Source organism: Crocodylus siamensis, chromosome 3, assembly GCF_052110815.1.
Source record: "Crocodylus siamensis isolate JL-2025a chromosome 3, ASM5211081v1, whole genome shotgun sequence".
In the NCBI taxonomy this organism is placed as follows: domain Eukaryota; kingdom Metazoa; phylum Chordata; order Crocodylia; family Crocodylidae; genus Crocodylus; species Crocodylus siamensis.
Genome location: NC_143397.1, coordinates 126,338,696 through 126,350,484, shown reverse-complemented (window position 1 = coordinate 126,350,484; position 11,789 = coordinate 126,338,696). Strand labels below are relative to the sequence as shown.

General features: G+C 49.2%; 1 protein-coding gene across 1 annotated transcript; it reads left to right on the top strand.

Moving 5' to 3' along the window:
- Positions 1 to 2,229: 2,229 nt before the first annotated feature.
- LOC149868775 (uncharacterized) lies at positions 2,230 to 11,572 on the top strand. The gene is made up of 4 exons (XM_090037670.1): positions 2,230 to 2,523; positions 2,554 to 5,255; positions 5,408 to 10,896; positions 10,927 to 11,572. Exons 2-3 carry the CDS (start codon positions 3,239 to 3,241, stop codon positions 9,163 to 9,165), a joined length of 5,775 nt encoding a protein of 1,924 aa, XP_089893796.1. The 5' UTR covers positions 2,230 to 2,523; positions 2,554 to 3,238; the 3' UTR covers positions 9,166 to 10,896; positions 10,927 to 11,572.
- The last annotated feature ends 217 nt before the right edge of the window (positions 11,573 to 11,789 follow it).

Sequence of the window (11,789 nt, the reverse complement as noted above, 5' to 3'; positions counted from 1 at the left end):
TCATACCAGGGTGGGAGGCAGGTCAGCTGGGCTGCTTCCTGGTGCCCTGCGCTAGATTGTGCTGGGCAGACATGTGCAAGAGATTTGTTCTTTCCATATATATGAGTTATTTTTGTACCATTCACCTGAAAAAAGAACTACCTAATTAGTTCATTTGTTTTAATCCATTTTGATTTAAACAGTAAATTAGAAGAAGCCTAGCAAAAGCTTTTGCTACCCTAGCACACCAAATGCAATATAATTAGATCTTAGCAGTATTTAAACAGCCATTCAACAGGAACTCAGTCAGCCACCTACAGATGCTCCTTTATGTTCATTCATTATTGTGGACAGTACATTCAAGGACTTCTGACTCCCCTCACAGACATGCTTTTTGCAGCTTTACAGAGTCCAACTGGGATAGCCTCAGACTGAAATAATGGTCTCCACAAATGCCCTAAGATGACTCTTCTATATACAAAGGTGTTACAAATGTAAAGGCTGTCATGTGAGGACCTTTCAGGGTGAGAGCAGAGTGCTGATTGTTTCATAAGGAAATCTGAAATTGTCTCCTTTTCAGCAAGGCAATGTTTCCTGCATGGAAATTCCACGTAGTAGCCATGAAGAACTTCAGCTTAACAGACTTCAAAGTCATGCCATGTTTATTTATGCAGCATTTCTGCCTATCCTATTACTTGGGGTCTGTAATTATGGAGGAAAAAAATCTGCATTTTTTTTTTTTTTTTTTTTAGGAAAGAAGGGTACATTTCTCTGATAGATTGATGTCTCTGAATCTGTTCACAGACTTGGAAGGTTAGACTAAATCCTGGGGATGATGGAAGGGAGAGAAGCCTGTCTGAGGTCAAGTAAATTCACATTAAATGATTCTGCAGATTTAGTATTAGAAACCATGTCTGTATGAAGCGAACATATTTGTATGCATGAGTAATCTTACATACAAATTGGCTATACATTCATACAGTACCCAGCATTGGGCTATAACTAGAGATAATAATAATAATAATAATAATATGACAACAAGTAGTTGTTTTGTTATTGTTTCAGATTTTTCTTCAAAATTACTAAGTGCCATTGTAGCCCTATGAATCTTTCCTTACAAATTGTTTCCATATAATGCAGGGGCGGGCAATTAGTTTGGGCAGAGGGCCACTTACCGTGTTTTGGCAAGCTGTTGAGGGCCACATGTGTAGCCTCACCCTTGACAGGTGCCACAGCCCTTGGTCACCATCTTGGGACAGGAAGTCCTGCCCCTAACCTCTGACCTTTGCCCCTGGAAGTACTCCTTTGGGGAAGAGGGTTTGCCATCTTAGGGGGAAAAAACCCAAATTACATATTAAAATATCAAACAGCCATAATAATATACTTTAATATAATTAAAAATATATATTTTTGTCCTGATGTGTGCATTTGTGCTGTATATGCAGAAGTGATTGCATATCCAGGTTTGTGGGGATGTGTGGATGTGAGTATGGGAACCATGTAGTGCAGAGTGGCTGGCTGGTGTGTGGGCAGGAAAGCAGGCTCACTCCCAGTGCCTCCTTCCCAGCCTCGCAGTACAAGTGAGGACCAGCACGCAGCCCTGACCCTGTGTGCCTTGCACTTGCCCGTCTGGTCTGAGCAGCAGCAGTGGGGAATGAACTGATGCTCAGCATGGGTGAAAAGCGGCCCCCCATCCACATGGGCTCCAAGTGGCTGCAGCACATGGTGCCAACCACAGGGAGGGGGAGTGTCTGCTTTTCCCCCCATGCTGAGCACCAGTTCATTTCTTGCTGCTGTTCCTAGCTTGGGCCCTGTGTCAGCTCTGGGTTCGCTTGTTGGGGCAGCAGCAACTGGGTAAGTGTGGGGTGTGTGGGGTTGGGGATGCGTGCTGCTCCCCACTTGTACTACAGGGCTGGGGCAGGGGCACTGGGAGTGAGTGGGCACATGAGAACCAGTGGCAGCCAGGTGGGAGCACGGGGCCCATGCTGGTATCTCGGAGCCAGTGCCAGCAGGGCCCAGAGCAAGGCAGGAGAAGCATGGGGTCTCAGCCAGTAGGGCTCTATGGAGCTGGCTCAGCTCTCCCCTTTCCCTGCTGGTGCAGCCCAGCCTGGCTCCATGGACCCCTGCCAGTCCACATCCTGTGCTCCTACCACCCCACTCTGGGCCCTGCTGGCACTGGCTCTGGGACACCAGCATAGGCCCTGTGCTTCTGCACGCCACTCGCTTCCACTCCCCACTGTCATGGAAATTTTTTGAGTATGTGCTGCCAGTACAGAAGAGGTTAAACTGACATGCGCGGTTTGAAGCTGTGAGTGGAAATTTCCAAGGCTCACCCAGTCCTTGCCCCCTGGGTGACCTGCGGAGCTGTCAATCATTGTTGACCTACTTTCCCCACAGACGCATGCTCAGATTGTGTCAGCTCCTGACTGAGAGCATGCTCAGTCAGAACCTGACATGAGGTAATCGGACTAGAAATTTCTCTGCGGAGAGCACGTTGATTGGCTACTAAATTGATATAAAAGTTCTGTGAGCCCCTCCCTCGGGGTGGTGGTGGTGTGTGTGGTGGTGTGTGAGGGGAGATCGCGCGGACCAGAGACAGAGGCTGCTGCTGCAGGGACTGCTCTCTGAGTCAGGCTTCAGGGCCTATTGATCTCCTCCTTCGGTGGCTTCATAGTACTCGTTGTACTACGGTTTTGACTACGTTCATCTGGCTTCCTGACTTACCTTTCGAACTGATTAACGGCTTACGATTTCGGATCACCCTATGGACTTTGTTTAACTCGGTTCCGGATCACCGACCTCGGCTTTCTTCACCACCTACGACTCTGCTCATCCCTCCAACTGACGTCTCCGCTGCATCACCTTCTGGCTACTGACCTCGGCTTTTCGTATACAACCACCCGATTCGTCCATTGCTGTGGACTGGCGTCACGCGGTTCATCATCACCGTGTTACAGTTCGTTTTCGTTGTTTGTGATCCCCATTTATGAGCTGTTGACCAGCCCTGGGACTAGGTCTTCGGACTGAACCTCGTGGGCCAACAGACCCCTTTGTTGTTAATTGTTTGTTTGTGTTCCAACTGTAACTGAAGACCTTTCTGCCTACGCCTGAAGCGTAAGTCAAATAAATTCACCTGTTTTCCTCAATCCGCTCCGAGTCCCTAACTCCAGACTCTACGCCGCTAATCCCACCTGTCCGTATCTGATTGCCACCCCGGCCCACCGTGACCTTGGGGCCCGATCCTTCGGTTTTCCCCGACATGGCGTCACGAACAGGATCAATGGGAGGCGTATTGGAGTCGGAGATTATAAGGAGTTGCCCATGGAGCAACCGAGTCCGGCAGACCATCGGTGCCGAGGACTTATGGGACCACATCGCGTTCCATCAGGCCGCACCGGCTGAAGGAACTGTGAGCGGGTACCTGTCCCTCCGGGGAGAAAGTGGGGAAGAATGGGCTGTTTGGCTCACCCCAAGTGCGCTGGGTTGCATTATCCAGGATCCTCGGGCCGTTTACCGCCCAAGGGGGGAGACCGGGACCGTAGCCCTGGCCCGTAAGAAACCTTCGGGCATGGCAACCTCAGGCCCGGACCGAGAATTTGCCCGGTGCATAAAGTATGTGAAGGAGGGTGGTGAGGATACCCCTCCTGACGGGTTTAACTGCCCGACCCTTGCCATCGGGTCTAGGGGGCATGAGCTCTTGGTCCAGCTACGAGAGTGCCTGGAGAAGGACGGCAGAAAAATAAAATGGTCGGGACCCCGGTGGAAGAAAGGCCGTATAATAAATGTGCTTTTCCGGGAGTATGTTGTCTTACTGAGGGAGCTAACTGACACTAGGGCCCAGCTCATGGCAGCAACCAGAGCTGTGACACAAAAATTGGCCGAGCGGCCATTACAAGATGGCGCCGACCAAACTGTCAGCGCGCCAAAACCAATGCTGACGTCACGACGCCCAGCTCCACCCATCCCAAGCCCACCTTCCGGAAAAACGCCATCTATGGTTCCGCCCACCGAGAGCCGGCCTCCCGCAACAGCGCCACCTGCTGTACGCAAGCCACCACCTCCGTACGTCAGCCAGCGCCACCAGGAGGACGTACGTGAGAATTGCACCCAAACGAATAACGAAGACTGCAACAAAGTAATTAAGCACAGCATAGGAACGGAAACAACTGAAACAACAAGCGAAGATAAGACTAACAACGTAACCATAAGGAAATCAAGAGTAAGCACGAATACTATTGGAACCGACACGAATGATGTAACAAGGAGCTTAACGATTAAGACGAGTACCATCGGAACAAACACAAGCAACGGATTAATAGAAATGACTAAACCAGTAACCAAGATGAATTATACAAACGAAACCATAAGTGCTGATGAAACTGAGAACGACTTCATAAGAGTAACACGAAATAAACCAAGCCAACAACACAACGATTACACCGAAGAATTAGTGTCTGCTTTTCCCATTGCAGTCCAAAAATGGGTAACTGATCCTCAGGGTCAAACAAGACAGACCATCACGACACGAACTAGAACACGTTCTGAGATGAATGAATTGAGAAAGGAAACCGGCATACGAAATGATGAAACACCGATTGCCTGGTTGGGGCGGTTAGTAGCAGAAGCAGGGAGTGAGACCATCAACCAAGATGAAGCCTTGCAGCTCGTGCGCAATTCAGCTTGGAGCCGAGCTAAAGTAGTGGACCCGGTGCCAGTGCTGGCAAATTATTATTGGCCAATACCCATTCCAGCTCTGGTTACTGAGGCACTTCAGAGAAAGATTCACACATGGCATGAGGGACATGCAGGCCATACGAGTGCTACTGCGTTGGTGTATACAGTGATCGGAGCCTCATACGCCATGTGGAACCCAGCCCACCAAGCTCTAAATTTGACACCTGCTCAGGTGCAGGGGGCATGGCCACACAGATATGTACTATCATCTGGGGATGTACCTTGTTTACAAGAAGCGGTTGATGCCGCCACTGAAATCTACGGTGGGAACCAAAGTATTACCGCAAGGTTATTACTAAGCACATCAGTAAATGGACCGGTGATACACACTCTGGGACAGCTCGACCAGTTAAGAGGAGCCATGGAGAAGCAACGACATCAAAAGAGTGTAAGCTTCGACAGGGATGAGAAATGGGAATCAAGATATGTACACATGTTTGAGCACAATCAAAAAACTACTGATAAAAACCAACGGAAACCACCTCGAGTGTCACCACAGGAAACAAGAAAATATTACTCTCGATCTTCTCCGCCGCCAGCCCGTACAAGTTACTCACCGCCCCAGAGGACCCCTCTAGAAAGAGCAATGTTTGGGTTCCTTCTGGAAAAATCTGGCCTAAATAAAGAACAACTAAGGGCTCTAAGAGATGAAGGACAGCGAGCTCTCGCCAGAGCTCTAGGGTTTGTTGAGAAGACCAAGCCAAAAAACGAGTGATCGCCATCGGCGTAAGTCCGGCGATCGATGGCTTGACCAGCTCAGAAAAGCGACAAACGGACTCAGCAATCGAAGTAACACAAAGCGAACGTAAGCGAGACGAACCTAAACTGAACTCAAACGAGGAAACGATTAACGAATTGAAACGAAGCAAACTTAAACGTGATGAAGCAAAACTAAGCGGACAAACCGAACTGAAACGGCGTAACCCAGAACGAAACGAACCAAAGCGTAACGAATCTACACGAAGCGAAACTCAACGAAGCGAATCCAAACGACGAAATGAAAAAACCGAAGTAAAGCGAAGAAAACAAACCGAACTTGACGAAACCGTGATAACTGAACCGAAACGTACCAAAACGAAACTAAACCTGAAGCGTAATGAAACCACACAAAACGAATCGAAACAAAACCAAGAAAAACCAAGCGTAACGGAAACTATTTTGTCTGAAGGAGTACAGGATAGGGTTGGAGAAAAAGACATGGAAGCCCGAACCGAAAAACAAAAGATATTAGTAGCGACGAACCACATGAAACTCTTTGATAGCGATCCTCGACCGTACGCCTCAATAGAGATACAGAACCCCGATGATCCACACGACATCACTACGGCAAGATTCCTACTAGATACAGGGGCCCAGGTTAATGTCATCAAACCGTCGATCCCACATCATCGTACCAACAAGGTAATGATGGTTCAAGGCCTCAATGCTGCTACTGCAACAGCTCGTGTGAAATTTACCGTCAAGGGCCATCCCAAACGACTGGATGCGGTCCTCGGGAACGTGAACATTTTAGGAATCCCTGGCATTCGCACTTTGGAACTGAAACATAAGGTGTCAGAAGTCCTACCTATCATGACTGTACCTAGACCAGAGTGGCATACACCCTCGCTAAAAATCCACTCCCTATGGCGGTATACTCCGATACCAACGAAAGTGCATCTTCAGGATCCTCTGGACACCTTGCTAGACGACTTGGTCCGTGAAGGCTCCATCAGGCGAATACAGGCGAGTACTTACCTTTCCCCAGGTTGGGGGATACCAAAGCCTGGAAGACCAGATGCCATACGCCTCGTTGTGGATTACCGTGAGGTTAATAGACGTTGTGTAGCACTGACCCAACCTTCATCGAGTACGCTGCCACAGAACCTATATGAGATGGCCAATTATCAAGCCCATGACTGGGTGGGCACGACTATAGATCTGAAGAACATGTTCTATTCCATACCTATCGACGACTCTGAGGGTATCCTCAACATGTGCATCAGAGGGAAAATGTTTCACTGGAACGTATGTCCGCAGGGCTATCGAAATGCTCCAGCCTTAGCCACCAGTGCTATGAATGACACCCTTGACAGATTCACCAAAAGCAACGAAATCGCCAAGTCCATCCGAATCTGGGCTTACCTCGATGACATCGCCATCATGGGTAGGAACGCAACCGAAGTAATCCAAGCCACGACCGATCTCATCCAACATTTAACTACTGAAGGATGGATCGTAAATAAAGAAAAATCTCAACTGCACCCGACGAGTGAGATCACATTCTTAGGGACTACCTTTACTCGTGACCTCCGTAAAGGCGTGGCCCACGATGATTTCTCCTTTGATTTATGGAAAAACAAAGAATTATCAAAGAAGGTAGACTTTCAATCCCTGCTGGGAAGATTGAATTGGGTCCGACATTTCATCACTCCTGATCATCTCCCAGTTATAGCTCGGATTCAGAGGCAAATTCGAGAGAAGTCCAGGCGCCAAACCCCCTGGACCCCAAAGGATGATAAAGCATTACACAACCTCGTAATATCTATTCGGGGAACGAATCTTCACGCGATTGATTTTGATTCACCATTAACGGTCACGGTGGGATTTACAACAGAGCACATTTTCACCACGGTAAAGAATACAGATGGAAACTTAGTATTTCTCGCTCGTCGTACCATCCGCACGAACCAACATCGATATGGTGCCATAGGCAAAACCCTCCTAGCCGCTCAGCTGGCAGAACCACTCGCTGTCGGCCAAGGGCGATTGCAGGCAGTAGGAGCAACTTTGATACCTCGCCTAGCTCACAACCGACCCGATCCATGTTTCCATGGAGAACCAGCCACATGGAGTGCTTTAGTCTTAAATCACTTATACCATTGGAATGCATGGAAGTACGAGGATCTACCGCCGCCCCCGATCATTGACACAACACTACACCTCACATTGTACGGAACAACCCAGCCGGCTTGGATGGCGTCGGATGGTTCCACCCGTGAAGGCGGGAAGTATGGTTTTTATTGTCATCCATGCTGCATACACGATATCAAACCCGGCTGTGAGTCAGCCCAACGTAATGAACTCCTGGGATTCCGTGCAGTTACACAGCACTGCTTAGAAAACCACGACGCGACTCTCCCTGTCCCAATCATCGCTATTGATTCTCATTACATCTACGAGATAATAACTGGTACGACTAATCCGACTGAACACCTTGACATTTGGGAAGACACATACCGACTGTTGTCGCAGTTCACGATCCTACCACTAGTCCGCCACACACGTTCCCATAGGAATGACACCGACCCGGTACACGCTACAATCGATGAGTTGCTACGACCAGTACCTAATGATGAAGTACTCCCCCTAGACGATACGAGCGAACCCTTGCTACGACCAGTACCTAATGATGAAGTACTCCCCCTAGACGATACGAGCGAACCCTCGCCACGACTAGTACCTACTGATGAAGTATTCCCCTTAGACGATACGAGCGAACCCAGGCCACGACTAGTAACTAATGATGAAGTATTCACCCTAGACGAAACGAGCGAACCCATTTGTATTGACCCCTACCTCACTTGGTTGCACGAGCGATGGAGTCATCCAGGCCCCAAGGCATGCTACTCCCGATGGCGTGAGACCATAGTAGAAAAGCCACAGTATGGCTTACATCGTGACTGGAGGCGCGTAGTCCAAGCCTGCGCAGCCTGTGCAAAGGAGAAAGTACATCCAACGAGGAGCACACAAGGAGCCCTCGCAAAAGAAAATTTCAACCCAGGTCAAACCTGGCAAGTCGACCTTTTTGGGCCATTACCTGGAGCCTCAGTCCCAAATAAGGGGCTACTCGTTATTGATCTCGGCTCTTGGCTAATGACCGTCGTACCCCTTCGGAAGTCCCACGCTGCAGCAGTTACTACAGCCTTAACCGCCGTCTTCGCGATGTGGCAAGTTCCCACCACAATACAATCGGATGGTGGGCCACCTTTTACATCGAACACTGTCGAAAAATTCGCTAGGTCATATAACATCACATGGCATCATCATCTTCCTTACCATCCCCAGTCCAATGGGGTTGTGGAACGGGCCATAGGACTTTATAAAGAAGCGCTCCGAGTAACGGGAAATGGGAGTTATCGAAATTGGACAGTCCGTAATCATGAGATCCTAATTAATCTGAATGCGACCAAACCCTTGTGGGAACAATCTACGGAAAAACCAGTCGAACCATGGGAGAAGAAATTTGCAGACAACGAGTTAGTGTGGGTCTCCCTTCCAGACCATAACCATCGCCATCCTAAAGTTTTGCAAGGCGTAATACAATCTGCAGAGAGCTATCCGAACACCTACTTGGTCACCCTTACAGATAGCGGACGGACCATACTCACCCACCACAACTGGCTATCGAGACGCTCTAATACAGAAACGATTCTACCACAAGACGTTAACGATACCAATGATACTACTTAAAGTCACAGCTCCTGTCCTCCCAGCAAGGGGGCAACTGTTTGTCCCTTATTAAGTGCTGGAAGGTACAGGAGAAAGAGGTCTATAGGAAAAAAGGACACGTTCTGTTGTTTTGTTTATGTTTGTCGTTTCAGGTTATCGGATCATTCCTCAGAGGATTTGAGAGGAGCCTGGAAATTAGAGTGACAACTTAAATCAGACAAGGCTACAAAGATGCCAAGAAGACAAAAGGACTTTGGAGTACTCTGGGTTTTGATGTGTTGTAAATATGTTACTTTTGTATCTACGGTATCGATCTCAGATTCTGAGCGGTCTCAAAATTCGGTTCTGTACTTGTTGTCAATGTGGGCTAATGCCACGGGAGACGACGAGAATGGTGAGGGATTGACCGCGTGTCTTAAAATCCCTCTGTCCGTAGAGGATTCGGTCCTCATCCCATATTCAGTACCGTTTGACATCGAAACATGGTTTACCAAGGTCTCAGAAAGTGGGGAGAATGTTATCAATATCTCTGTCCCCTTGATGGGAGGAGGCTATATTCTGACTAGTTACACTTGGCCCCGTGGATTTAATCTCACCACTCTCTCGCTAATCACTCGACCACCTCGTGAGGAGTGCTGGGAAAGGGAAGCTCCATGCGCTTGTTCCACTATCCCATGGGGGATACACCCCGAAGGTGAGGATTGGTCTCGACCAGACATGTCGCTAAAGTGGGACCCCCGCTCAATTATCCCACCTTGGCACCTCACCCTCGTTCCCAGGGGAAGGAAAACTTCCGACCCTGAGGTCGTCCTCTCACCCCTCGTAAAGCCTACTCCCTTGGTGGTGTGGAACGAATCATTAACAATCGATCTAACTCAGCCAGGCCCCAGGGGAAACAATTCATTGTTTAGTTTTTATTACCCCATATTACGAGCGGTGTTAGTAAGTGCTCTCTGCCATGGTGTGGAACAACCCATTAGACAATCCGGCCCCCCGGAAAGGACTAGGCATGCTTTTCCTGCCCCAGGTCGATGCTCTGAATTGAGTACACCAGCACCTTTGGGAATGGTATGGGCATGCTCGGACGGGCGATTGTACACCACCCTACCAGCTACATTATCAGGTGTACAGTGTTTCTTGAGTTCGATTTTATTTTGTCCACCTCTACAGGCTTCCACGGCACACCCGCCGAGTCCCCTTGTGTCACACCGAGATAAAAGATCTCGCACTCCGGTGTGGAGTTCTTTATCATTTTTATTCGTGTTCTTAGTTATCGTTCTTATTGTTAGTTGTATTTCTAAGATTCTGACACGGAAGGTTTCAGCTTTGTCTGTACACGTGTATTCCATCGTTCCCTCTCCCGATAAGTTTCGGAACGACGACAACACCGAGGGGGAGGAGGTATAATTCGGCCTTCTAGCTTCTGTGCTGACAGCAAGGGGGCATGTCATGGAAATTTTTTGAGTATGTGCTGCCAGTACAGAAGAGGTTAAACTGACATGCGCGGTTTGAAGCTGTGAGTGGAAATTTCCAAGGCTCACCCAGTCCTTGCCCCCTGGGTGACCTGCGGAGCTGTCAATCATTGTTGACCTACTTTCCCCACAGACGCATGCTCAGATTGTGTCAGCTCCTGACTGAGAGCATGCTCAGTCAGAACCTGACATGAGGTAATCGGACTAGAAATTTCTCTGCGGAGAGCACGTTGATTGGCTACTAAATTGATATAAAAGTTCTGTGAGCCCCTCCCTCGGGGTGGTGGTGGTGTGTGTGGTGGTGTGTGAGGGGAGATCGCGCGGACCAGAGACAGAGGCTGCTGCTGCAGGGACTGCTCTCTGAGTCAGGCTTCAGGGCCTATTGATCTCCTCCTTCGGTGGCTTCATAGTACTCGTTGTACTACGGTTTTGACTACGTTCATCTGGCTTCCTGACTTACCTTTCGAACTGATTAACGGCTTACGATTTCGGATCACCCTATGGACTTTGTTTAACTCGGTTCCGGATCACCGACCTCGGCTTTCTTCACCACCTACGACTCTGCTCATCCCTCCAACTGACGTCTCCGCTGCATCACCTTCTGGCTACTGACCTCGGCTTTTCGTATACAACCACCCGATTCGTCCATTGCTGTGGACTGGCGTCACGCGGTTCATCATCACCGTGTTACAGTTCGTTTTCGTTGTTTGTGATCCCCATTTATGAGCTGTTGACCAGCCCTGGGACTAGGTCTTCGGACTGAACCTCGTGGGCCAACAGACCCCTTTGTTGTTAATTGTTTGTTTGTGTTCCAACTGTAACTGAAGACCTTTCTGCCTACGCCTGAAGCGTAAGTCAAATAAATTCACCTGTTTTCCTCAATCCGCTCCGAGTCCCTAACTCCAGACTCTACGCCGCTAATCCCACCTGTCCGTATCTGATTGCCACCCCGGCCCACCGTGACCTTGGGGCCCGATCCTTCGGTTTTCCCCGACACCCACCACCCCTGCCATCACTTTCCCACCCACCCACCAGCTCCTGGTTGCCTGGCTGGACCATAGGGCTCAGCATGAGCCAGCCAGGCCCACAGCCCCCCCCCCCCCCCCCACACACACCCCAACTTCTTAGCTGAGTTTCCTGTACCAACACAGCCATGAATAGCCCCATGGTCCC